We start from the raw sequence: 27,411 nt of genomic DNA, 5'->3' as shown, positions 1-27,411 counted from the left end.
GGGCCTTGGTGAGGCCTCACCTGGAATATTGTGTTCAGTTTTGGTCTCCTAATCTGAGGAAGGACATTCTTGCTATTGAGGGAGTGCAGCGAAGGTTCACCAGACTGATTCCTGGGATGGCAGGACTGACATATGAAGAAAGACTGGATCGACTAGGCTTATACTCACTGGAATTTAGAAGAATGAGAGGGGATCTCATAGAAACATATAAAATTCTGACAGGATTGGACAGGTTAGATGCAGGAAGAATGTTCCCGATGTTGGGGAAGTCCAGAACCAGGGGTCACAGTCTAAGGATAAGGGGTAAGCCATTTAGGACCGAGATGAGGAGAAACTTCTTCACTCAGAGAATTGTGAACCTGTGGAATTCTCTACCACAGAAAGTTGTTGAGGCCAGTTCGTTAAGATATATTCAAAAGGGAGTTAGATGTGGCCCTTACGGCTAAAGGGATCAAGGGGTATGGAGAGAAAGCAGGAATGGGGTACTGAAGTTGCATGATCAGCCATGATCATATTGAACGGTGGTGCAGGCTCGAAGGGCCGAATGGCCTGCTCCTGCACCTATTTTCTATGTTTCTTTACCCAGAGAGCGGTGAGAATGTGGAACTCGCTGCCACAGGGAGGGATTGAGGCGAATAGTATCGATGCATTTAAGGGGAGGCTGGACAAGCGTATGAAGGAGAAGGGAATAGAGGGTTATGCGGATAGATTGAGATGAGGAAAGACGGGAGGAGGCTCGAGTGGGGCATAAACGCCGGCACGGACTGGTTGGGCCGAATGGCCTGTTTCTGTGCCGTATATCTGATGTAATCCGATGAATTCAGGAGAAACCTCTTTACATAAGAAATAAGAGCAGGAGTCGGCCATTCGGCCCCTTGAGCCTGCTCCGCCATTCAATAAGATCATGGCTGATCTGATCTTGACATCAGCTCCGCTCCCCATAACCCTTCACTCCCTCATCGTTCAAAAATCTGTCTATCTCCACCTTAAATATATTCAATGTCCCGGCCTCCACAGCTCTCTGGGGCAGAGAATTCCACAGGTTTACAACCCTCTGAGAGAAGAAATTCCTCCTCATCTCAGTTTTAAATGGGCGGCCCCTTATTCTGAGACAATGTGGCCCCCTCGTTCTAGATTCTAGCCAGAGAGCGGTGAGAATGTGGAACTCGCTGCCACAGGGAGGGGTTGAGGCGAATAGTATCGATACATTGAAGGGGATGCTGGATAAACACATGAGGGAGAAAGGGGATAGAGGGGTATGGGGATGGGGTGAGATGGAGAGGGGTGGGAGGGGGCTGGTGTGGAGCATAAACACCGGCACGGTGCATTGGGGCCCAATGGCCTGTTTCGGGGCTGTACCGACGATGTAAACAGGACAAGGAGGGGGTAAGGGGTGGGAGGAGCGGGTCTCATTTATTGCTCACTTACCGGCTTTGACGTCTTCGATCTTAAATCCGTCGGCCAAGGCTTTGGGTGTGCCCCATTCTGTGCTAATCATGACATTGTGCCGGGGCTGGTACCAGAAGTCGTACCCGAAGGACGCGGCATGTCCTTCCCTCTCCCAATTCCCCTTCACTTCGAATGTCTCGCCGTCCAGTAAAACAAAGCCACCTGTTTCAGGGGGGGGGGGAGGGGGCAGGCAAAAATGGGCAACATTTTAGGCCTTTTGTGGGTTGCGGGTGTGAAAATGGAGGCCCCCCCCCCTGGAACAGTTTGCGCTATAACCGAGGAATTTTCGCCGGCTGGGCACTGCGCAGGGTGTGCAGAGCAAAGGGATTTGGCGTTGTCCAACTTTCGAGACGCAGAAACAGGAACCTCGCGAACTAAAGTGAGCGCTCTGAGAGAGGCCTTTGGGAAGCGGGGTGGGGTGAATCTTTGGAATTCTCTGCCCCAGCGGGCTGTGGAGGCTCAGTCGCTGAGTATATTCCAGGCCGGGATCGCCAGATTTCCGGATTTTCAGGGCTTCAAGGGAAAATGCAGTTGAGGTCGAAGATCAGCCAGGATCTCGTTGAACGGCAGAGCGGGCTCGAGGGGCCGAATGGCCTGTTTCCCCGCATTTGCCCCGGCCGAGCCAGGGATCCTCGTCTCCGCGATCCTGCTGCAACCGTCCCGGCAATGCCCCGAGACATTGGGCTGCCATGGGTGGAAGGACCGAGTGTTCATTTACATGGAGGAGGGGAGGGGTTAGGGAGGGACAGGTGGGTGGGGACAGGTGGGTGGGGAGGGGGCAGTGGGGGAGGGGGGGGGACGGGGAAGTGGGGAGCCAAGGGGGGGCACGGTTGGGGCAGTGGGGGGGGGGACTTGGGGGGGGGGGAAGGGGGTGTGGGAGAGGGAGGGGTGATGGGGGGATAGTGGGGGAGGTGCGGGGCAGGGGATTTGGGGGGGAGCGGGAGGTGAGGGGGAAGGGGGGATGTGTGGGGGAGAGGGGGCGGATGTGGGGGGAGGAGTGGGGCGGGGGGGGTCAGGGATGGGGGGGAGAAGGCACGCACGATCGTGGATCGGAGCTGCTGCAGTTGACACATTACCTTTCCCGTTCCCAGACGGATCCCCCATTGCACTGATCATCACCTCTCCGCTGGCCAGGCAGTGAGTGGTGTGTGGATTCGCCAGGTTACACTTCCAGAAAAGGTCAGTCGGCTCGACAACCTGCAACAAAAAGGGGGCGAGGTTGACTTCGAAAGGAAAGGAAGACTCGTTTATTTACACAGTGCTGCCCCATGCCTCAGAAACATTGACGTGCGCTGATTATTGTGGCTCAGCGGGTAGCACCCTCGCCTCGGAGTCAGAAGGTCGTGGGTTTGAGTCCCTACTCCAGAGACTTGAGCCCACAATCCAGGCCGACACTCCCAGTGCAGTGCTGAGGGAGCGCCGCACTGTCGGAGGGGCAGTACTGAGGGAGCGCCGCACTGTCGGAGGGGCGGTACTCTGGGAGCGCTGCACTGTCGGAGGGGCAGTACTGAGGGAGCGCCGCACTGTCGGAGGGGCGGTACTGAGGGAGCGCCGCACTGAGGGAGCGCCGCACTGTCGGAGGGCAGTACTGAGGGAGCGCCGCACTGTCGGGGGGCAGTACTGAGGGAGCACCGCACTGTCAGAGGGGCAGTACTGAGCGAGCGCCGTACTGCGCTGTCGGAGGGGCAGTACTGAGGGAGCACCGCACTGTCGGAGGGGCAGTACTGAGCGAGCGTCGTACTGCGCTGTCGGAGGAGCAGTACTGAGGGAGCACCGCACTGTCGGAGGGGCAGTACTGAGCGAGCGCCGTACTGCGCTGTCGGAGGGGCAGTACTGAGGGAGCACCGCACTGTCGGAGGGGCAGTACTGAGGGAGCGCCGCACTGTCGGAGGGGCAGTACTGAGGGAGCACCGCACTGTCGGAGGGGCAGTACTGAGGGAGCACCGCACTGTCGTAGGGGCAGTACTGAGGGAGCACCGCACTGTCGGAGGGCAGTACTGAGCGAGCGCCGTACTGCGCTGTCGGAGGGGCGGTACTGAGGGAGCGCCGCACTGCTGGAGGGGCGGTTCTGAGGGAGCCACCTGTGACAGGGACTGTGGCTCTCGTATTGGTCTGTTCAGCCACCTGAGAACTCACTTTTGGAGTGGAAGCAAGTCTTCCTCGATTCCGAGGGACTGCCTATGATGATGATGATATAATTGCATGAAGACATCTTGACTCTTATACTCAAATCCTCTCGCAATAAAGGCCAACATACCATCATACTCTTTCAGAGACACAGTAACACAGCGGTTATATTACTGGACTAGTAATCCAGAAAGGCAAGATCAAGTCCCACCACAGCAGCTGGGGGAATTTAAATTCAGTGAATTAAATAAATCTGGAATTAGAAGGCGAGTATTTTTGTAAAAACCCATCTGGTTCACAGATAGAAAGAACGTAGAAATCTATGTCGCAAAAGGAGGCCACTTCAGTCCATCGTGTTGCGCCGGGTATGTCCTTTAAGGAATGATGTCTGACTGAAATGTGACTCCAGACCCACTGCAATGTGGTTGACTCTTAACTGCCCTCTGAAATGGCCGCTCAGTTGTACCAAACCCATCATCATCATCGGCAGTCCCTCGGAATCAAGACTTGCTTCCACTCTAAAAGTGAGTTCTCGGGTGGCTGAACAGTCCAATCCGAGAGCCACAGTCCCTGTCACAGGTGGGACAGACAGTGGTTGAGGGAAGGGGAGGGTGGGACTGGTTTGCCGCACGCTCCTTCCGCTGCCTGCGCTTGGTTTCTGCACGCTCTCGCCGACGTGACTCGAGGTGCTCAGCGCCCTCCCGGATGCACTTCCTCCACTTAGGGCGGACTGGTCTTTGGGCCCAGGGACTCCCAGGTGTCGGAGGGGATGTTGCACTTTATCAGGGAGGCTTTGAGGGTGGTCCCTTGTAACGTTTCCTCTGCCCACCTTTGGCTCATTTGCCGTGAAGGAATTCCGAGTCGAGTCATTGGCTTGGGAGTCTTCTGTTAGGCATGCGGATAATGTGGCCCGCCCAGTGGAGCTGGTCGAGTGTGGTCAGTGCTTCGATGCTGGGGATGTTGACCTGATTGAGAACACTGACATTGGTGTGTCTGTCCTCCCGGGGGATTTTCAGGGTCTTCCGGAGACATCGTTGGTGATATTTCTCCAGCGATTTTGTACTGAGGGAGCGCTGCACTGTCGGAGGGGCAGTGCTGAGGGAGCCCCACACTGTCGGAGGGGCAGTACTGAGGGAGCGCCACACTGTCGGAGGGGCAGTACTGAGGGAGCGCCGCACTGTTGGCGGGGCGGTGCTGAGGGAGCCCCACACTGTCGGAGGGGCAGTACTGAGGGAGCGCCGCACTATTGGAGGGGCAGTACTGAGGGAGCGCTGCACGGTCGGAGGGGCTGAACTGAGGGAGCGCTGCACGGTCGGAGGGGCGGTGCTGAGGGAGCGCCGCACTGTCGGAGGGGCTGAACTGAGGGAGCGCTGCACGGTCGGAGGGGCGGTGCTGAGGGAGCGCTGCACTGTCGGAGGGGCGGTGCTGATGGAGCGGCGCAGTGTCGGAGGGGCGGTACTGAGGGAGCGCCGCACTGTCGGAGGGGCGGTACTGAGGGAGTGCCGCACTGTCGGAGGGGCGGTACTGATGGAGCGCCGCACTGTCGGAGGGGCAGTACTGAGGGAGCGCTGCACTGTCGGAGGGGCAGTACTGAGGGAGCGCTGCACTGTCGGAGGGGCGGTACTGAGGGAGCGCCGCACTGTCGGAGGGGCTGAACTGAGGGAGCGCCGCAGTGTCGGAGGGGCAGTACTGAGGGAGCGTCGCAGTGTCGGAGGGGCGGTACTGAGGGAGCGCCGCACTGTCGGAGGGGCGGTACTGATGGAGCACCGCACTGTCGGAGGGGCAGTACTGAGGGAGCGCCGCAGTGTCGGAGGGGCGGTACTGAGGGAGCGCCGCAGTGTCGGAGGGGTCAGTTGTATCAAAACCGCTACGACAAAGTCAGCACTGTGGGAGCACCTTCACCACACAGACTGCAGTGGTTCAAGAAGGCGGCTCACCACCACTTTCTCAAGGGGCAATTAGGGATGGGCAATAAATGCCGGCCTGGCCAGCGACGCCCACATGCCCCGTGAACGAATCAATAAAAAGTAGGAAAAAAATCGCTAACGGCCTTATCTCCCGATGGAGTCGGGTTGGCGGCGGGGCTGAAAGAACGGAGCTGGTTGAGGCGCAGAGCTGAAAGCGTATCACCTTGTGCATTCTGGGGGCCCGGGGTTCCGTGCCGACGTCAACCACGTAGATTCTGGACGAGATCAGGGCTGGCAAGATCAACCGGTTGCGCTTCTTGGACCCGTCTCCGTAGCAACTGCTGCAAGCGTTCCAGCCGGTATGGTGCAGCTCATCCTTCAAGTTGGGCATCGGCAGGCGATGGATAACCTGGAGAAGGAAGTCACTTCAGGGTGACCTGTAGATCGTCAATGTACATTTCTCAACCTCGTGTTCAACAGATCAGCCCCTACACCCCTCCCTATCTCTGTAACCCCCTCCAGTCCTACACCCCTCCCTATCTCTGTAACCTCCCCCAGCCCCTACACCCCTCCCTATCTCTGTAACCTCCTCCAGCCCCTACACCCCTCCCTATCTCTGTAACCTCCCCCAGCCCCTACACCCCTCCCTATCTCTGTAACCTCCCCCAGCCCCTACACCCCTCCCTATCTCTGTAACCTCCTCCAGCCCCTACACCCCTCCCTATCTCTGTAACCTCCTCCAGCCCCTGCACCCCTCCTATCTCTCTAACCTCCTCCAGTCCTACACCCCTCCCTATCTCTGTAACCTCCTCCAGCCCCTACACCCCTCCCTATCTCTGTAACCTCCTCCAGCCCCTACACCCCTCCCTATCTCTGTAACCCCCTCCAGCCCCTACACCCCTCCCTATCTCTGTAACCTCCTCCAGTCCTACACCCCTCCCTATCTCTGTAACCTCCTCCAGCCCCTACACTCCTCCCTATCTCTCTAACCTCCTCTAGCTCTACACCTCTCTGAGATCTCTGTAAGCTCCTACAGCCCCTACACCCCTCCCTATCTCTGTAACCTCCTCCAGCCCCTACACCCCTCTCTATCTCTGTAACCTCCTCCAGCCCCTACACCCCTCCCTTTCTCTGTAACCTCCTCCAGCCCCTACACCCCTCCCTATCTCTGTAACCCCCTCCAGCCCCTACACCCCTCCCTATCTCTGTAACCTCCTCCAGCCCCTACACCCCTCCCTATCTCTGTAACCTCCTCCAGCCCCTACACCCCTCCCTATCTCTGTAACCTCCTCCAGCCCCTACACCCCTCCCTTTCTCTGTAACCTCCTCCAGCCCCTACACCCCTCCCTATCTCTGTAACCTCCTCCAGCCCCTACACCCCTCCCTATCTCTGTAACCTCCTCTAGCTCTACACCTCTCTGAGATCTCTGGGCTCCTCTAATTCTGCCCTCGCGCACATCCCCCAATTTCCATCGCTCCACCATTGGTGGCCGTGCCTTCAGCTGCCTGGACCCCAAGCTCTGGAACTCCCTCCCTAAACCTCTCTGCCTCTCTCTCCTCCTTTAAGACACTCCTTAAAAATGACCTTGACCAAGCCCTGTCCTAATATCTCCTTTTGTGGCTTGCTGTCAAATTTTGTGTGATAACCCTCCTGTGAAGCGCCGTGGGACGTTTTACTACGTTAAAGGCGCTATATAAATGCAAGTTGTTGTCTGAATGAGCATTTGTGGTCACTTTGTGTCTGCGGCTAACTATTTAATGCTGACAATAGAAGACGTTCTTAATACTTATTTGCTTTCTATATCCAGTGTCAGCATCAAACACTCCCACTACAGCACGGGTTAGATACAGAGTAAAGCTCCCTCTACACTGTCCATCAAACACTCCCAGGGCAGGTACAGCACAGGGTTAGATACAGAGTAAAGCTCCCTCTACACTGTCCCATCAAACACTCCCAGGGCAGGTACAGCACGGGTTAGATACAGAATAAAGCTCCCTCTACACTGTCCCATCAAACACTCCCAGGGCAGGTACAGCACGGGGTTAGATACAGGGTAAAGCTCCCTCTACACTGTCCCATCAAACACTCCCAGGGCAGGTATAGCACGGGGTTAGATATAGAGTAAATCTCCCTCGACACTGTCCCCATCAAACACTACCAGGGCAGGTACAGCACGGGTTAGATACAGAGTAAAGCTCCCTCTACACTATCCCCATCAAACACTCAGGGCAGGTACAGCACGGGTTAGATACAGAATAAAGCTCCCTCTACACTGTCCCATCAAACACTCCCAGGGCAGGTACAGGGCGTTAGATTCAGAGTAAAGCTCCCTCTACACTGTCCCATCAAACATTCCCAGGGCAGGTCCAGCACGGGGTTAGATACAGAGTAAAGCTCCCTCTACACTGTCCCATCAAACACTCCCAGGGCAGGTACAGCACGGGGTTAGATACAGAGTAAAGCTCCCTCTACACTGTCCCATCAAACACTCCCAGGGCAGGTACAGCACGGGGTTAGATACAGAATAAAGCTCCCTCTACACTGTCCCATTAAACACTCCCAGGGCAGGTACAGCACGGGGTTAGATACAGAGTAAAGCTCCCTCTACACTGTCCCATCAAACACTCCCAGGGCAGGTACAGCACGGGGTTAGATACAGAATAAAGCTCCCTCTACACTGCCCCATAAACACTCCCAGGGCAGGTACAGCACGGGGTTAGATACAGAGTAAAGCTCCCTCTACACTGTCCCATCAAACACTCCCAGGGCAGGTACAGCACGGGGTTAGATACAGAATAAAGCTCCCTCTACACTGTCCCATCAAACACTCCCAGGGCAGGTACAGCACGGGGTTAGATATAGAGTAAAGCTCCCTCTACACTGTCCCATCAAACACTCCCAGGGCAGGTACAGCACGGGGTTAGATACAGAGTAAAGCTCCCTCTACACTATCCCATCAAACACTCCCAGGGCAGGTACAGCACGGGGTTAGATACAGAGTAAAGCTCCCTCTGCACTGCCCCATCAAACACTCCCAGGGCAGGTACAGCACGGGGTTAGATACAGAGTAAAGCTCCCTCTACACTGTCTCATCAAACACTCCCAGGGCAGGTACAGGGGGTTAGATACAGAGTAAAGCTCCCTCTACACTGTCCTATCAAACACTCCCAGGGCAGGTACAGCATGGGGTTAGATACAGAGTAAAGCACCCTCTACACTGTCCCATCAAACACTCCCAGGGCAGGTACAGCATGGGGTTAGATACAGAGTAAAGTTCCCTCTGCACTGTTCCATCAAACACTCCCAGGGCAGGTCCAGCACGGGGTTAGATACAGAGTAAAGCTTCCTCTACACTGTCCCATCAAACACTCCCAAGGCAGGTACAGGGGGTTAGATACAGAGTAAAGCTCCCTCTACACTGTCCCATTAAAATACTCCCAGGGCAGGTATAGCACGGGGTTAGATATAGATTAAATCTCCCTCTACACTGTCCCCATCAAACACTACCAGGGCAGGTATAGCACGGGTTAGATACAGAGTAAAGCTCCCTCTACACTATCCCCATCAAACACTCAGGGCAGGTACAGCACGGGGTTAGATACAGAATAAAGCTCCCTCTACACTGTCCCATCAAACACTCCCAGGGCAGGTACAGCACGGGGTTAGATACAGAGTAAAGCTCCCTCTACACTGTCCCATCAAACACTCCCAGGGCAGGTACAGGGGGTTAGATACAGAGTAAAGCTCCCTCTACACTGTCCCATCAAACATTCCCAGGGCAGGTCCAGCACGGGGTTAGATACAGAGTAAAGCTCCCTCTACACTGTCCCATCAAACACTCCCAGGGCAGGTACAGCACGGGGTTAGATACAGAGTAAATCTCCCTCTACACTGTCCCATCAAATACTCCCAGGGCAGGTATAGCACGGGGTTAGATACAGAGTAAATCTCCCTCTACACTGTCCCCATCAAACACTACCAGGGCAGGTACAGCACGGGGTTAGATACAGAGTAAAGCTCCCTCTACACTGTCCCATCAAACACTCCCAGGGCAGGTACAGCACGGGGTTAGATACAGACTAAAGCTCATTCTACACTGTCCCATCAAACACTCCCAGGGCAGGTACAGCACGGGGTTAGATACAGAGTAAAGCTCCCTCTACACTGTCCCATCAAACACTCCCAGGGCAGGTCCAGCACGGGGTTAGATACAGAGTAAAGCTCCCTCTACACTGTCCCATCAAACACTCCCAGGGCAGGTCCAGCACGGGGTTAGATACAGAGTAAAGCTCTCTCTACACTGTCCCATCAAACACTCCCAGGGCAGGTACAGGGGGTTAGATACAGAGTAAAGCTCCCTCTACACTGTCCCATCAAACACTCCCAAGGCTGGTACAGCACGGGGTTAGATACAGAGTAAAGCTCCCTCTACACTGTCCCATCAAACACTCCCAGGGCAGGTACAGCACGGGGTTAGATACTGTGTAAATCTCCCTCTACACTGTCCCCATCAAACACTCCCAGGGCAGGTACAGCACGGGGTTAGATACAGAGTAAAGCTCCCTCTACACTATCCCCATCAAACACTCCCAGGGCAGGTACAGGGGGTTAGATACAGAGCAAGACTCCCTCTACACTGTCCCATCAAACACTCCCAGGGCAGGTACAGCATGGGGTTAGATACAGAGTAAAGCTCCCTCTACACTGTCCCATCAAACACTCCCAGGGCAGGTACAGGGGGTTAAATACAGAGTAAAGCTCCCGCGACACTGTTCCCATCAAACACTCCCAGAACAGGTGCAGGGGGTTAGATACAGTGTAAAGCTCCCTCTACACTGTCCCCATCAAACAGTCCCAGGGCAGGTACAACACGGGGTTAGATACAGAGTAAAGCTCCCTCTACACTGTCCCATCAAACACTCCCAGGGCAGGTACAGCACGGGGTTAGATACAGAGTAAAGCTCCCTCTGCACTGTCCCCATCAAACACTGCCAGGGCAGGTACAGCACGGGGTTAGATACAGAGTAAAGCTCCCTCTACACTGTCCCCATCAAACACTCGCAGGGCAGGTACAGCACGGGGTTAGATACAGAATAAAGCTCCCTCTACACTGTCCCCATCAAACACTCGCAGGGCAGGTATAGCACGTGGTTAGACACTGAGTAGAGCTCCGACAGTCTGCATTCGCCCAGCCTTAGAAGGGCACCCCTACAGGATTACAATCAACTGCGATGCACACCATGGTCAAACAGCTTGCTAAATATGACTGTGTGAAGAGTAGGCACTGGAGCAAGGGACTAGTGGGCACCTGGTATTGTAGTCCTGCACCCAACTGAGAGTAAGTGTCGACAGGAAGGGAAGAATAAAATGAATGAGCGGTTGTCTAATTTTATTTGGCCAAGGTTAGCGGCAGTAAAGGATGTAATCAGGTACGGATTTCAAGGCAGCATTTTTTCTCGTGGGAATGAAATAGAAATTGAGGGTCACGCTGGTGATAACTGCTATTGCTATTTATTTAAACAGAGTCTGTTTTTTGTGTCCGATAGTGCATGTAATGCGTAAAATTGATTCTGCAACAAATTTGATTAAACATCTTTCGATGTGGATGCTGGAAAAAGTTAACAAAGTTAGTTCAGCTGTTTGGGAAATGAGCAAGTGGGGAAAATCAGATTAGAGTCACTTATCCTGGCGTTAACACATCTGTTTTTCATAATTGAGACTACTTAAGACCTCAAGTTCAAACACCAGACTGCCAAGTTAGCTGCTCTCACAGGGCAGTGTTATTGGGTGCCTTATTTATAAATCTCCCTCAGTTGTTCCAGTCTCACGCTGCCGAAATCAAAATCCACGGCGCGGCCCTGGACAACGTGGACCATTTTCCATACCTCTGGAGCCTCTTATCAACAAGGGCAGACATCGGTGATGAGGTCCAACACCGCCTCCAGTGCACCACTGCAGCCTTCGGTCGCCTGAGGAAGAGAGTGTTTGAAGACCAGGCCCTCAAACCTACCACCAAGCTCATGGTCTACAGGGCTGTAGTGATACCCGCCCTCCTGTATGGCTCAGAGACGTGGACCGTGGACAGTAGACGCCTCAAGTCACTGGAGAAATACCACCAACGCTGTCTCCGCAAGATCCTGCAAATCCCCTGGGAGGACAGACGCACCAACGTTAGCGTCCTTGACCAGGCCAACATCCCCAGCATCGAAGCACTGACCACACTCGACCAGCTCCGCTGGGCAGGGCCACATTGTCCACGTGCCTGACACAAGTGTCCCAAAGCAAGCGTTCTACTCGGAACTCCTACACGGCAAGCGAGCCAAAGGTGGGCAGAGGAAACGTTACAAGGGACCACCCTCAAAGCCTCCCTGATAAAGTGCAAGATCCCCACCGACACCTGGGAGTCCCTGGCCCAAAGACCAGTCCGCCCTAAGTGGAAGAAGTGCATCCGGGAGGGCGCTGAGCACCTCGAGTCTCGTCGCCGAGAGCGTGCAGAAACCAAGCGCAGGCAGCGGAAGGAGCGTGCGGCAAACCAGTCCCACCCTCCCCTTCCCTCAACCACTGTCTGTCCCACCTGTGACAGAGACTGTAATTCCTGTATCGGACTGTTCAGCCGCCTGAGAACTCACTTTTAGAGAGGAAGCAAGTCTCCGAGGGACTGCCTATGATGATGATGACTTACTGCCCATAAGAAACATAGAAACATAGAAATTAGGTGCAGGAGCAGGCCATTCGGCCCTTCGGGCCTGCACTGCCATTCAGAGCGGAGCCTGGAGCTTTCATAGAATCAGAGAACGGTTACAGCACGGAAGGAGGCCATTTGGCCCAATACTAGAACTCAGGGGCGTTGTTTCAGAATAAGGGGCTGCCCATTTAAGACGGAGAGGAGGAGGAATTTCTTCTCTGAGAGTCATCAATCAATGGAATTCTCTGCCCCAGAGAACTGTGGAGACTAAGTCATTGAATATATTTAAGGTGGAGATAGACAGATTTTCGAGCGATAAGGGAGTGAAGGGTTATGGGGAGCGGGCGGGGAAGTGGAGCTGAGTCCATGATCGGATCAGCCATGGTCTTATTAAATGGCGGAGCAGGCTCGAGGGGCCGAATGGCCGACACCTGCTCCTATTTCTTATGTTAGAGCAAAAAAATCTATCGGTCTAAGTTTAAAAATGATTAACTGAGTCTCAGCATCGACTGCTTTTCTGTGGGAGAGAGCTGCACACTTTTCACCCTTTGTGTGAAGACGTGTTTCCTAACTTCTCTCCTGAACAGGTTTGCTCTGATTTTAAGGTCATATCCCGCATGAATGGAAACATCCTCTCTGCATCTACCGTGTCGAGCCCCCTCAGTATCTTATACGTTTCGATTAGATCGCTTCTGAATTCCAATGAGTAGAGGCCCAACCTACACTCAACCTTTCCTCATAAGTCAACCCCCTCATCCCCGGAATCAACCGAGTGAACCTCCTCTGAACTGCTTCCAATGCCAGTGTATCCCTCCTTAAAATACGGAGACCAAAACTGCACGCAGTACTCCAGGTGTGGCCTCACCAACGCCCTGTGCAGTTGTAGCGGGACTTCTCTGCTTTTATACTCCATCCCCCTTTGCAATAAAGGCCAACATTCCATTGGCCTTCCTGATCACTTGCTGTACCGGCGTGCTAACTTTTTTGCGTTTCATGCACAAGGACGCCCCCGCGCCCCCGCCCCCCCCCAGGTCCCTCTGTACCGCAGCACTTTGTAGCGCAGTGTCTTGTGAACATCACGTGACTCGCTAAGCCACTCACCTCTCGACGGCTCTCGCAGCCTGTGAGCACGCGCGCAGGTGCGTGTATGACAGTAACCTTCTGGCCAATTCTGCGCTTGCAAGGTCTTGCGTGGAATCAAGTCAACCTACCTGAGAGTACGTGGGAGACTCGGGGTCAACATCGGCCGTTGCCAGGTAGTCTGGCTTGTTGACTGCAGTGTTCCTGTAGATACAGGGCAGGTAGACAATTTTCTCCCACGGCCCTATTCCAAGAAAAACCCACCAGAACATTTCAGTGTGAAACACAGCATCAGAGTCTTTTTCCTGAAAACAAACCCAAGGCCCCCCCCCCCGACCCCGCTTTCAACAGCCACGATTTTAACGCTTCACCCAAGTATGGAGGGCCGGCATGGAAGAGACATCAAAGCTGAACCTGTTTTCCTTTGCGTTCTCCCCGGTGTCCTGGGGCCAATGTTTATCCCTCAATCAACATAACAAAAAAAAACAGATGATCCGGGTCATTATCACATTGCTTTGTGTGTGGGAGCTTGCTGTGCGCATATTGAGCTGCCGCGTTGCCCACGTTACAACAGTGACTACGCTCCAAAAGTACTTCATTGGCTGTAAAGCGCTTTGGGATGTGCGGTGGTCGTGACAGGCGCTATATAAGTGCAAGTCTTTCTGCTTACATTGACATTCATGTTGTCGATGTAGAATTACACAGATTGTCCGGCCCAGAAACAGGCCAATCGGTCCCACTGCTCCGTGTTTATGTGCTCACTAGCCTCCTTCCATCCCACTCCATCTCACCCTATCGCCATCTCCTTCTAATCCTTGTGAGCTTATCCAGCTCCCCCTTAAGTCTGGGGTGAGCTGGGGGTGAGGGAGGGGAGGGAGGCTGCTTGACAAGGTTTGGCGAGCCGATGAGGGGCGCACGCCAATGTTGCCCCGCCTCCGCGGTCCTGCACCAATCGCGAGGCTGCACGCAGGCGTTAAATCGAGGCACCGTCTGCCCTCTCCCAAGGACTTGAGCACTAATGAAATCAAGGCTGATGCTGCAGTGCCAGAGCTGAGGGAGCGCCATACTGCGCTGTCGGAGGGGCAGTGCTGAGGGAGCGCCGCATTGCGTTGTCGGAGGGGCAATACTGAGGGAGCACCGTACTGCACTGTCGGAGGGGCGGTATTGAGGGAGCGCCGCACTGCGCTGTCGGAGGGGCAGTACTGAGGGAGCGCCGCACTGCACTGTCGGAGGGGCAGTACTGAGGGAGCGCCGCACTGTCGGATGGGCAGTACTGAGGGAGCGCCGCACTGTCGGAGGGGCAGTACTGAGGGAGCGCCGCACTGTCGGAGGGGCGGTACTGAGGGAGCGCCGCACTGTCGGAGGGGCGGTACTGAGGGAGCGCCGCACTGTCGGAGGTGCAGTACTGAGGGAGCACCGCACTGTCGCAGGGGCAGTACTGAGGGAGCGCCGCACTGTCGGAGGTGCCGTCTTTCGGATGAGACGTTAAACCCAGGCCCCGTCTGCCCTCTCGGGTGGATGTAAAAGATCCCGGGGCCACTATTGGAAGAAGAGCAGGGGGAGTTCTCCCCGGTGTCCTGGGGCAAATATTTATTCCTCAATCATCACAAGAAAAAAAAAACAGATGATCTGGATCGTTGCTGTGTGTGGGAGCTTGCTGTGCGCAAATTGGCTGCCGCGTTTCCCACGTTACAACAGTGACCGCACTCCAAAAAAAAAAGTACTTCATTGGCTGTGAAGTGCTTCGGGAGGTCTGGAGGTGGCAGGAGGCGCGAGAGAAATGCAAGTCTTGCTCTTTACACGAAGTCGGCCTACCTTTCATGGCCTCGAGTGGACTCCTGTATCCGGGTCCACATGCTCCACACTTTGCTGCGGAATAAACACAAGGGATCAGAACGCTTCGAGTCGGGCCACTCCTGGGACACTTGGGGACACAAACAGCAATCCAACATGCTTCACACGATAATATTTCTGTTTAGGCTTTAACCGGTCGTGTGTCCATGGCCCAGGGAATTTTGTACTGGACCATGAACGCTGATCAGGTTCAAATACAGTTCATTAAATAAATCTGGAAGATAAAGCTTTGTGCCAGCAATGGTGAACATGAAAGTGCCAGATTGTCGTAAAAACCCATTTGCTTCACTAATGTTCTTCACAACAACAACAAATTGCATTTATACAGCACCTTTAATGCAGTAAAATGTCCCAAGGCGCTTCACAGGAGCGCTATTGCTTTCCATATTTACGAAAGGATATACTTGCTTTGGAGGCAGTTCAGAGAAGGTTCACTCGGTTGATTCCGGGGATGAGGGGGTTGACTTATGAGGAAAGGTTGAGCAGGTTGGGCCTCTACTCATTGGAGTTTAGAAGAATGAGAGGTGATCTTATCGAAACGTATAAGGTTATGAGGGGGCTCGACAAGGTGGATGCAGAGAGGATGTTTCCACTGATGGGGGAGACTAGAACTCGGGGGCATGGTCTTAGAATAAGGGGCGGCCCATTTAAAACTGAGATGAGGAGGAATTTCTTCTCTCAGAGGGTTGTAAATCTGTGGAATTCGCTGCCTCAGAGAGCTGTGGAGGCTGGGACATTGAATATATTTAAGACAGAAATAGACAGTTTCTTAACCGATAAGGGGGCGGGCAGGGAAGTGGAGCTGAGTCCATGATCGGATCAGCCATGATCGTATTAAATGGCGGAGCAGGCTCAAGGGGCCGTATGGCCGACTCCTGCTCCTATTTCTTATGTTATAAGACAAAAATTTAACACCGAGCCACAGGAGAAGAAATTAGGACAGGTGACCAAAAGCTTGGTCAAAGAGGTAGGTTTTAAGGAGCGCCTTGAAGGAGGAGAGAGAGGCGGAGAGGTTTAGGGAGGGAGTTCCAGAGCTTGGGGCCCAGGCAGCTGAAGGCACGGCCACCGATGGTGGAGCGATTATAATCAGGGATGCTCAGGAGGGCAGAATTGGAGGAGCGCAGAGATCTCAGGGGGTTGTGGGGCTGGAGGGGATTACAGAGGTAGAGAGACGAGGGACATGGAGGGATTTGAAAATGAAAATTTTGAAATCGAAGCGTTGCTTAACCAGGAGCCAATGTAGGTCAGCGAGCACAGTGGGCGATGGGTGAGCGGGACTCGGTGCGAGTTAGGACACGGGGACAGTGAGCACAGGGGGTGATGGGTGAGCGGGACTCGGTGCGAGTTAGGACACGGGGCAGTGAGCACAGAGGGTGATGGGTGAGCGGGACTCGGTGCGAGTTAGGACACGGGGACAGCGAGCACAGGGGGTGATGGGTGAGCGGGACTCGGTGCGAGTTAGGACACGGGGACAGCGAGCACAGGGGGTGATGGGTGAGCGGGACTCGGTGCGAGTTAGGACACGGGGGCAGCCGAGTTTTGGACCACCTCTAGTTTAGGTCGGGTAGCATGTGGGAGGTCAGCCAGGAGTGCATTGGAGTAGGAAGGGAAAGATTTAATCATAAACCACAAGTTCAAGAGTCCAATGTATTAAATGTGGCTTGTTTCTTTAGTTTGTGCCTTCGCTGGATCCAATCCAAACAGCCACAGATTGTTTACATTCTGTAGTAAAACTATTTGGTGCTCCTCCCTCTCATGTTGCTTGTCCATTGGCACTCTGTCCTAGCCTCTGTGAACAAACATACAGCATACTGAGGGAGCGCCGTACTGTCGGAGGGGCAGTGCTGAGGGAGCGCCGCACTGTCGGAGGGGCGGTACTGAGGGAGCGGCGCACTGTCGGAGGGGCAGTACTGAGGGAGCGCCGTACTGTCGGAGGGGCAGTGCTGAGGGAGCGCCGCACTGTCGGAGGGGCGGTACTGAGGGAGCGCCGCACTGTCGGAGGGGCGGTACTGAGGGAGCGCCGCATTGTCGGAGGGGCAGTACTGAAGGAGCGCCGCACTGTCGGAGGGGCGGTGCTGAGGGAGCGCCGCACTGTCAGAGGGGCGGTGCTGAGGGAGCGCCGCACTGTCGGAGGGGCGGTGCTGAGGGAGCGTCGCACTGTCGGAGGGGCGGTGCTGAGGGAGCGCTGCACTGTCGGAGGGGCGGTACTGAGGGAGCGCCGCACTGTCGGAGGGGCGGTACTGAGGGAGCACCGCACTGTCGAAGGGGTGGTACTGAGGGAGCGCCGCACTGTCGGAGGGGCAGTAGTGAGGGGGCGCCGCACTGTTGGAGGGGTGGTACTGAGGGAGTGCCGCACTGTCGGAGGGGCAGTACTGAGGGAGCGCCGCACTGTCGGAGGTGCCGTCTTTCGGATGAGACATTAAACCGAGGCCTCATCTGCCCTCTCGGGTGGACGTAAAAGATCCCATGGCACTATTTCGAAGAAGAGCAGAGGGAGTTCTCCCCGGTGTCCTGGGCCCAATATTTATCCCTCAACCAACATCACTAAAACGGATGATCTGGGTCATTATCACATTGCTGTGTGTGGGAGCTTGCTGTGCGCAAATTGGCTGCCGTGTTTCCCACAATACAACAGAGACTGCACTCCAAAAGTACTACATTGGCAGTAAAGTGCTTTGAGACGTCCGGTGGTCGTGAAAGGCGCTATATAAATGCAAGTTCTTTTTCAATATACTTGCTGATGGACAGGAGAGGCATAGAAAATAGGTGCAGGAGTAGGCCATTCGGCCCTTCGAGCCCGCACCACCATTCAATATGATCATGGCTGATCATGCAACTTCAGTACCCCATTCCTGCTTTCTCTCCATACCCCTTGATCCCTTTGGCCGTAAGGACCACATCCAACTCCCTCTTGAATATATCTAACGAACTGGCCTCCACTACTTTCTGTGGTAGAGAATTCCACAGGTTCACAACTCTCTGAGTGAAGAAGTTTCTCCTCATCTCGGTCCTAAATGGCTTACCCCTTATCCTTAGACTGTGACCCCTGGTTCTGGACTTCCCCAACATCGGGAACATTCTTCCTGCATCTAACCTGTCCCGTCCTGTCAGAAGTTTATATGTTTCTATGAGATCCCCTCTCATCTTTCTAAACTCCAGTGAATATAAGCCCAGTCGATCCAGTCTCTCCTCATATGTCAGTCCTGCCATCCCAGGAATCAGTCTGGTGAACCTTCGCTGCACTCCCTCAATAGCAAGAACGTCCTTCCTCAGATTAGGAGACCAAAACTGAACACAGTATTCCAGGTGAGGCCTCACCAAGGCCCTGTACAACTGCAGTAAGACCTCCCTGCTCCTATACTCAAATCCCCTCGCTATGAAGGCCAACATATCATTTGCCTTCTTCACCACCTGCTGTACCTGCATGCCAACTTTCAATGACTGATGTACCATGACACCCAGGTCTCGTTGCACTTCCTCTTTTCCTAATCTGTCACCATTCAGATAATATTCTGCCTTCTTGTTTCTGCCCCCAAAGTGGATAACCTCACATTTATCCACATTATACTTCATCTGCCATGCATTTGCCCACTCACCTAACCTATCCAAGTCACCCTGCAGCCTCTTAGCATCCTCCTCACAGCTCACACCGCCACCCAGCTTAGTGTCATCTGCAAACTTGGAGATATTACATTCAATTCCTTCATCCAAATCATGAATGTATATTGTAAATAGTTGGAGTCCCAGCACTGAGCCCTGCGGCACTCCAGTAGTCACTGCCTGCCATTCTGAAAAGGACCCGTTTATCCCGACTCACTGCTTCCTGTCTGCCAATCAGTACATTACCCCCAATACCATGTGCTTTAATGTTGCACACTAATCTCTTGTGTGGGACCTTGTCAAAAGCCTTTTGAAAGTCCAAATACACCACATCCACTGGTTCTCCCTTGTCCACTCTACTAGTTACATCCTCAAAAAATTCCAGAAGATTTGTCAAGCATGATTTCCCTTTCATTAATCCATGCTGACTTGGACCGATTCTGTCACTGCTTTCCAAATGCGCTGTTATTTCATTTTTCATAATTGATTCCAATATTTTCCCCACTACTAATGTCAGGCTAACCATTTTCTCTCTCCCTCCTTTTTTAAAAAGTGGTGTTACATAGGAACTGATCCAGAGTCGATAGACTGTTGGAAACTGATCACCAATGCATCCACTATTTCTAGGGCCACTTCCTTAAGTACTCTGGGATGTAGACTATCAGGCCCTAGGGATTTATCGGCCTTCAATGCCATCAATTTCCCTAACACAATTTCCCGCCTAATAAGAATATCCTTCAGTTCCTCCTTCTCACTAGCCCCTCGGTCCCCTAGTACTTCCGGAAGGTTATTTGTGTCTTCCTTCGTAACATAACATCTTTGCTGCACCATTATGAAAATGCAGCCCGTGTCCTAACTCGCACCGAGTCCCGCTCACCCATCGCCCCCTGTGCTCACTGCCCCCGTGTCCCAACTCGCACCGAGTCCCGCTCACCCATCGCCCCCTGTGCTCACTGCCCCCGTGTCCTAACTCGCACCGAGTCCCGCTCACCCATCGCCCCCTGTGCTCACTGCCCCCTAGTCCTAACTCGCACCGAGTCCCGCTCACCCATCACCCCCTGTGCTGACTGACCTACATTGTCTCCCGGTTAAGCAATGCCTCGATTTCAAAATTATCATCCTTGTTTACAAATCCCTCCATGGCCCTCGCCCCCTCCCCTCATCTCTGTAACCTCCTCCAGCCCCTACACCCCTCCCTATTTCTGTAACCCATACGTATAGTAATAGGCAGTCCCTTGGAACGAGGATGACTTGCTTCCACGCCAAAAAGGGATGAGTTCACAGGTGTTTCAATGAAGGACCTAATATTCCAGATCCCGAACTACATCCTGAAGGGTGGAAGATGCCTGTGGGTGGATTTTTTTAACGTGGGGTTGAGAATGTGTAAAGAAGGGTTGCGAATGTGGTAGATGGCTAGAGAATGTGGCAAAAGGATGGAGATAGGGAATCATGGGAAAATAGCTAAAGAAATGTCAAGATGCAGACAACTGCAGAATCGACAGGAAAAAAAGGGGTTACCAAGAGTTGAGGTTGAGGTTAGACACGGGTCATGAGAAAGACGCAAGGCAGCACAAAGAAAGAAAGCAATCCTAGATAGGAGGAGAAAAGTAATGGCTTTTACTGATAAGGAGGTAGGGAAACTAATTGGGTTCTTTACTGATAAGGGAAGACAGTGTAGCGAAGCTATAACTAACCTGACCCTGACACCAGCCCTAATTGGGAGACTTTCTTGCCTGCCATTGGACGTACTCGGGGGGAGGGGGGGAGGCAGAAAGGGATTGGATAGACCAAGTGCGAATCAAATGTGTTCTGTTTTGAAAATGTATAACTGTTGTTGTGTCGCGCTGAAAAGGGGCTTGTCCAGGGGAAGGTAAACAGGCTCTGATTGAGAGTGTCCCTTTGTCTTGACAAGTCCCGGCCGGAGAATCTTCAATAAAGGTCCCTTACAGAAAAGGCAAGGTGTTCGTGTCAGTGTATTCGCTGAAACAGATTGAGGGAAAAAGAATCCGTATTAACAGGGTGGCTGTTGCACACCAGCCACCACACGGGCTTGACAGAGCGAGGTCTTGGTCCAGTGGCAAGGGTTAACCAAGATGACTGGAGACCAGCTCTGCTGCACAGACCCAGTGCGCGCACATATCGCACAGTGTGGGCTGGGCCCGTGCTGCCCCCTGGGCCCTCGGCTCTTCTGGGCCCCGAACTCGCGCCTCTCCCAGGCCCCCAATCACGATGCTCCTGGGCCCTGATCAAAAATGGAGCAGTTGGTAACAGAACATCAATTAGTCTCCTCACATGAGCCACCAAGCTCATGGTCTACAGGGCTGTAGTGATACCCGCCCTCCTGTGTGGCTCAGAGACATGGACCATGTACAGTAGACACCTCAAGTCCCTGGAGAAATACCACCAACGATGTCTCCGCAAGATCCTGCAAATCCCCTGGGAGGACAGACGCACCAACGTTAGCGTCCTCGACCAGGCCAACGTCCCCAGCATCGAAGCACTGACCACCCTCGACCAGCTCCGCTGGGCAGGGCCACATTGTCCGCATGCCCCGACACGAGACTCCCAAAGCAAGCGCTCTACTCGGAACTCCTTCACGGCAAACGAGCCAAAGGTGGGCAGAGGAAACGTTACAGGGACCACCCTCAAAGCCTCCCTGATAAAGTGCAACATCCCCACCGACACCTGGGAGTCATCAGCCTTCGGTAACGGGTACTGCTCCTGTTTCGAAACCCTGTTGATCGTGGCCTTGTAGTCTCCACAGATTCTGACTGTGCCATCACTTTTCAGCACAGGAACAATGGGGCTGGCCCATTCATTAAATTCAACCGGTGATATGATCCCTTCACGCTGGAGTCTGTCCAATTCGATTTCGACCTTCTCCCTCTTCATATCTGGAACTGCCCAAGCTTTATGATGGACTGGTCTTACATCTGAGTCCACGTGGATCTGCATCTTGGCTCCCGTGAAGTTGCTGATGCCTGGTTCGAACAGCGAGGGGAACTTGGGCACGTGTATCTTCCTCCGACTACAGCGCCTTGATGTCGTTCCAGTTTCATCTGATTTTTTTTCAAGCCAGTTCCTGCCAAACAGCATTGGGCCATTGCCTGGGACAATCCATGGCGGTAACTCGTGAACCGCACCATCATACGACACTTTAATTGTGGTACTACCAATCACCGTTATGAGTCCTTTGGTGTACGTGCACAACTTGACATTGACTGGACTAAGCCTGGGCCTCAAAGCTTTAGTATCCCACAGCTTGTCGAATGCCCTCTGACTCATCATCGATTGACTCGCTCCTGTGTCCAGTTCCATCGATACCGGCACCCCATTAAATTTCACGTTGGTCATTATCGGTTTGCTATTAGTTAGGAACAAGTACAGTCCATACACTTCCTCCTCTGGTATCTCGGATTGCCTATCCGGATCTGCGCTAGTCTGACCATCATCCTCCACGTGGTGTGTCGCAGCACGCTTGCTCATCTGCGGGCACTTGCGCTGGAGATGCCCCACTCTCAGACAGCCTTTGCAACTATATTGCTTAAATCGGCACTGCCGGTGCCGGTGATTTCCCCCACAACGCCAACACGGAGAAATCGGATGCATTCCCGCTGGCGGACTATGGGTAGCCACAGGTTTCGCGTACGCAGTCGGGTAGGCCCTGCCATGTGCTGCTCTGCCGAACGCCGAATCAATCATATTTACAGTACTTGCCGAGTTTCGATTTTTCACTGATAGCTGCTTTAGACTTCGATCCATCGTCATGCACGACTGAGCGATCGTGATGGCCCTGTTCAAGTCCAACGTCTCCACCGCCAGTAGTTTACGCAGGGTCACCTCGCGGTTGATGCCGATTACAAAGAAGTCCCGCAGCATGTCTGCCAACACAGCCCCGAACTTACACGGTCCCCGCTAGACGTCTCAGGTCGGGCAACGAATTCCGCCCCATTCTGGCCCTCTGAGCGAACGTGCACGTAAAATCTGTATCTCGAGATGATGGTGCCTTCGTCTGGCTCAAGGTGGTCCTCTACCTGTGTACACAATTCTTCATACGACTTCTCTGTTGGACTCACAGGCAGGAGTAGATTCTTTATCAGACCATAAATTTTTGGACTGCAAACCGTGAGGAACAGCGCCCAGCGCCGATCTGCATCACCAACCTCCTCCATTTTGTTGGCCACGAAGAGCTCGCTGAAACGGCTCACAAAGTCTGCCCAATCTTCTCCTTCCACAAATCGCTCCAATAATCCAATTGTGCTCATTCTTGCATGCAAAGGTTCTTGTTGTCTCGTCGCCAAATGTTGTGTATGCAATAGAAACATAGAAAATAGGTGCAGGAGTAGGCCATTCGGCCCTTCGAGCCTGCACCGCCATTCAATGAGTTCATGGCTGAACATGCAACTTCAGTACCCCATTCCTGCTTTCTCGCCATACCCCTTGCTCCCCCGAGTAGTAAGGACTTCATCTAACTCCTTTTTGAATATATTTAGTGAATTGGCCTCAACAACTTTCTGTGGTAGAGAATTCCACAGGTTCACCACTCTCTGGGTGAAGAAGTTTCTCCTCATCTCGGTCCTAAATGGCTTACCCCTTATCCTTAGACTGTGACCTCTGGTTCTGGACTTCCCCAACATTGGGAACATTCTTCCTGCATCTAACCTGTCTAAACCCGTCAGAATTTTAAACGTTTCTATGAGATCCCCTCTCATCCTTCTGAACTCCAATGAATACAAGCCCAGTTGATCCAGTCTTTCTTGATAGGTCAGTCCCGCCATCCCGGGAATCAGTCTGGTGAACCTTCGCTGCACTCCCTCAATAGCAAGAATGTCCTTCCTCAAGTTAGGAGACCAAAACTGTACACAATGCTCCAGGTGTGGCCTCACCAAGGCCCTGCACAACTGTAGCAACACCTCCCTGCCCCTGTACTCAAATCCCCTCGCTATGAAGGCCAACATGCCATTTGCTTTCTTAACCGCCTGCTGTACCTGCATGCCAACCTTCAATGACTGATGTACCATGACACCCAGGTCTCGTTGCACCTCCCCTTTTCCTAATCTGTCGCCATTCAGATAATAGTCTGTCTCTCTGTTTTTACCACCAAAGTGGATAACCTCACATTTATCCACATTATAATTCATCTGCCATGCAATTGCCCACTCACCTAACCTATCCAAGTTACTCTGCAGCCTCATAGCATCCTCCTCGCAGCTCACACTGCCACCCAATTTAGTGTCATACGCAAATTTGGAGATAATACATTTAATCCCCTCATCCAAATCATTAATGTACAATGTAAACAGCTGGGGCCCCAGCACAGAACCTTGCGGTACCCCACTAGTCACTGCCTGCCATTCTGAAAAGTACCCGTTTACTCCTACTCTTTGCTTCCTGTCTGACAACCAGTTCTCAATCCACGTCAGCACACTACCCCCAATCCCATGTGCTTTAACTTTGCACATTAATCTCTTGTGTGGGACCTTGTCGAAAGCCTTCTGAAAGTCCAAATACACCACATCAACTGGTTCTCCTTTGTCCACTCTACTGGAAACATCCTCAAAAAATTCCAGAACATTTGTCAAGCGTGATTTCCCTTTCACAAATCCATGCTGACTTGGACCTATCATGTCACCATTTTCCAAATACGCTGCTATGACATCCTTAATAACTGATTCCATCATTTTACCCACTACTGAGGTCAGGCTGACCGGTCTATAATTCCCTGCTTTCTCTCTCCCTCCTTTTTTAAAACTGTTAGACTGAGTACTGTTTAACTCCAAGAGGTATAACCTTGGCTCCGCTTTATTAAGGCCCAAAGTGACTAATATACAAAATGGCTGGCCTTTTATACCTGGGGCTGCACACACGTGCGAGCAGTCCAATGGCCTCCAACAGTGACGCCATCTGGTGGCAAGTGATCCCAAAAGTACACACATGACACTGTCATTTGAAATATCAAAATATTAAACTCCAGCCTAGTTGAAGGGCTATTAACTCAGCGGAAACAAACGGCAACCAACGAACAGAACGAACACGATTCGGTCGGGAAGTGAATAACAGCAGAATCCCGACCGGACTTTCGACGACCTCTCCTCGTTGGCCCCGCTGTGGCTCAGCCTCCACCGCACACTTCGGGGCATCGCTCTTGTGCGTCATATCAATGTCGAGAAGTCACTGCTGATGGCCGAACCCCCCCCCCCCGCCCCCCCCGCCCCCACTCTTTTACGACCCTCCCACCCGGGACGGAATGGGCCCCAGCACTCGACATTTCTCTCGGGCTGGGGTGCGAGTGACCGGGCTCTGATCCCGTTGCTAGCTCGCCTTTGCAAAGGTTGCAGCGTTGTCACGACAGAAGGCTGGAAGCTCCCCAAGAAAGGCCAGCAGCTTCCAAAGACAAAACAAAGAGTATTTTTCCAACTTACCCATCCTTTTTTTTTTTTAAAAAGCACGAAATCCTCTTCTGACAGGCTGAACGCGCCTCACAAAGTTCGGCTGGGCAGTGCGTTGGGGGAGGTGTTGAGAATATTGTGTAATATGTGAGAGTGATGCAACGTCCAGACACACACACATACACACAGAGCGTGTATGAAAGTCCAGAGACTTCCCTTTAAGTAACATAGCGCCTGATACGTGCCAATATTAAAAAAAAGCCCACAAAAAAAATCAGATACACCTTTAACTCTTTGCAGCCCAAGTTAGCGATTCTCTGAACCATTACTCTGCATTTTTCCACTCCGCCCCCAATCTCATCATGGGTTTGCTGTGCATTTAAAAACAGCACTCGCTTTTGTGCATTTCATGATCAGCCATGATCGTATTGAATGGTGGTGCAGGTTTCGACGGGCCGAATGGACCGATTTTCCTGCACCTATTTTCTATGCCTCTATGTTGTATTGTGGGAAACGCGGCAGCTCAATTTGCGCACAGCAAGCTCCCACACACAGCGATCTGATAATGACCCAGGTCGTCTGGTTTTTTTTTTAATGTTGGTTGAGGGATAAATATTGGGCCCAGGACTTTAAAGGTTGCGACACAGGTTAGCAAGGCAAACCAAGAACTCCAGAGAGCGGTGAGAAAGGTTTATTTCTCGAGGGATAGAATTGAAAAGTAGGGAAGTTATGCCGAACCTGTATCGAACCTTGGTTTTGACCACACTTGGAGCGCTGCGTACAGCTCTGGTCGCCGTATTATAAACAGGATATAGAGGCACCGGAGAGGGTGCAGAGAAGATTTACAAGGATGATACCAGAAATGCGAGGGTATACATATCAGGAAAGGATGAACAGGCTGGGTCTCTTTTCTCTTGAAGAGGGGTGAGGGGGTGACCTAATAGAAGTCTTTAAAATGATGAAAGGTTTTGATCGAGCGGATACAGAGAGAGTGTTTCCACTTGTGGGGAAGAACATAACTAGAGGCCATCAATATAAGATTGTCACCAAGAAATCCAATCGGGAATTCAGAAGAAACTTCTTTACCCAGAGAGCGGTGAGAATGTGGAACTCGCTGCCACAGGGAGGGGTTGAGGCGAATAGTATCGAGGCATTTAAGGGGAAGCTGGATAAACACATGAGGGAGAAAGGGATAAACACAGGAGGACAAATACAATCAGTTTAGATTTAGCATTTGCAGTTTCTCATGTAATTTAAAGCCTCAATTACTTTACATTCCCATTGTTAGTCCCATTATTCTCCACAGAACAACAGTACACAACACCGCAACACCCAATCCATTTAGAAATATCCCAGCACAGACAGTGGAGGTCTGAAAAGACGCATTGTCGGAGGGGCTGATCGCCGTGGCAACAGAGGGAAGCGGATTCGGTCATTAGTATCAGCCGTGGATCAGTGGGTCGCTTACTCTCTCTCTCTCTCTCTCGCCTCCGAGTCAGAAGGTCGTGGGTTCCAGCCCCACTCCAGAGACTCAAACCCGTAATCCAGGCGAACACTCCCAGTGCAGTGCTGAGGGAGCGCCGCACTGCGCTGTCGGAGGGGCAGTGCTGAGGGAACGCCGCACTGTCGGAGGGGCAGTACTGAGGGAGCGCCGCACTGTCGGAGGGGCGGTACTGAGGGAGCGCCGCACTGTCGGAGAGACAGTACTGAGGGAGTGCCGCACTGTCGGAGGGGCAGTACTGAGGGAGCGCCGTGCTGTTGGAGGGGCAGTACTGAGGGAGCGCCGTACTGTCGGAGGGGCCGTACTGAGGGAGTGCCGCACTGTCGGAGGGGCAGTACTGAGGGAGCGCTGCACTGTCGGAGGGGCAGTACTGAGGGAGTGCCGCACTGTCGGAGGGGCAGTACTGAGGGAGCGCCGTACTGTCGGAGGGGCAGTACTGAGGGAGTGCCGCACTGTCGGAGGGGCAGTACTGAGGGAGTGCCGCACTGTCGGAGGGGCAGTACTGAGGGAGCGTCGCACTGTCGGAGGGGCAGTACTGAGGGAGTGCCGCACTGTCGGAGGGGCAGTACTGAGGGAGTGCCGCACTGTCGGAGGGGCAGTACTGAGGGAGCGCCGCACTGTTGAAGGAGCCGTCTTTCGGACGAGACGTTAAACCGAGGCCCCGTCTGCCCTCTCAGGTGGATGTAAAAGATCCCGGGGCCACTATTGGAAGAAGAGCAGGGGGAGTTCTCCCCGGTGTCCTGGGGCCAATATTTATCCCTCAACCAACATCACGAAAACAGATGATCCGGGTCATTATCACATCGCTGTGTGTGGGA

At 53.1% G+C, this 27,411-nt stretch overlaps 1 protein-coding gene across 2 annotated transcripts in view; it reads right to left on the bottom strand.

The window, feature by feature from the left end:
• selenbp1 (selenium binding protein 1) overlaps positions 1–25,243 on the bottom strand; it is a 45,829-nt gene extending 20,586 nt beyond the window's left edge. Inside the window, exons 1-6 of one of the 2 annotated variants that reach the window (XM_070868626.1) lie at positions 25,126–25,243; positions 15,065–15,118; positions 13,381–13,493; positions 5,707–5,892; positions 2,526–2,646; positions 1,429–1,611 (exon numbers count right to left, since the gene is read on the bottom strand). In XM_070868626.1, coding sequence (XP_070724727.1) covers positions 1,429–1,611; positions 2,526–2,646; positions 5,707–5,892; positions 13,381–13,493; positions 15,065–15,118; positions 25,126–25,129 — 661 coding nt within the window. In that variant the 5' untranslated portion in view covers positions 25,130–25,243. Of the gene's footprint in view, positions 1–1,428; positions 1,612–2,525; positions 2,647–5,706; positions 5,909–13,380; positions 13,494–15,064; positions 15,119–25,125 lie in introns of those variants that run through there. The other variant, XM_070868627.1, reaches the window with a different exon arrangement.
• Positions 25,244–27,411: the final 2,168 nt, after the last annotated feature.

Source organism: Pristiophorus japonicus, chromosome 30, assembly GCF_044704955.1.
Source record: "Pristiophorus japonicus isolate sPriJap1 chromosome 30, sPriJap1.hap1, whole genome shotgun sequence".
In the NCBI taxonomy this organism is placed as follows: domain Eukaryota; kingdom Metazoa; phylum Chordata; class Chondrichthyes; family Pristiophoridae; genus Pristiophorus; species Pristiophorus japonicus.
This window is presented reverse-complemented; position numbering and strand designations above follow the sequence as displayed.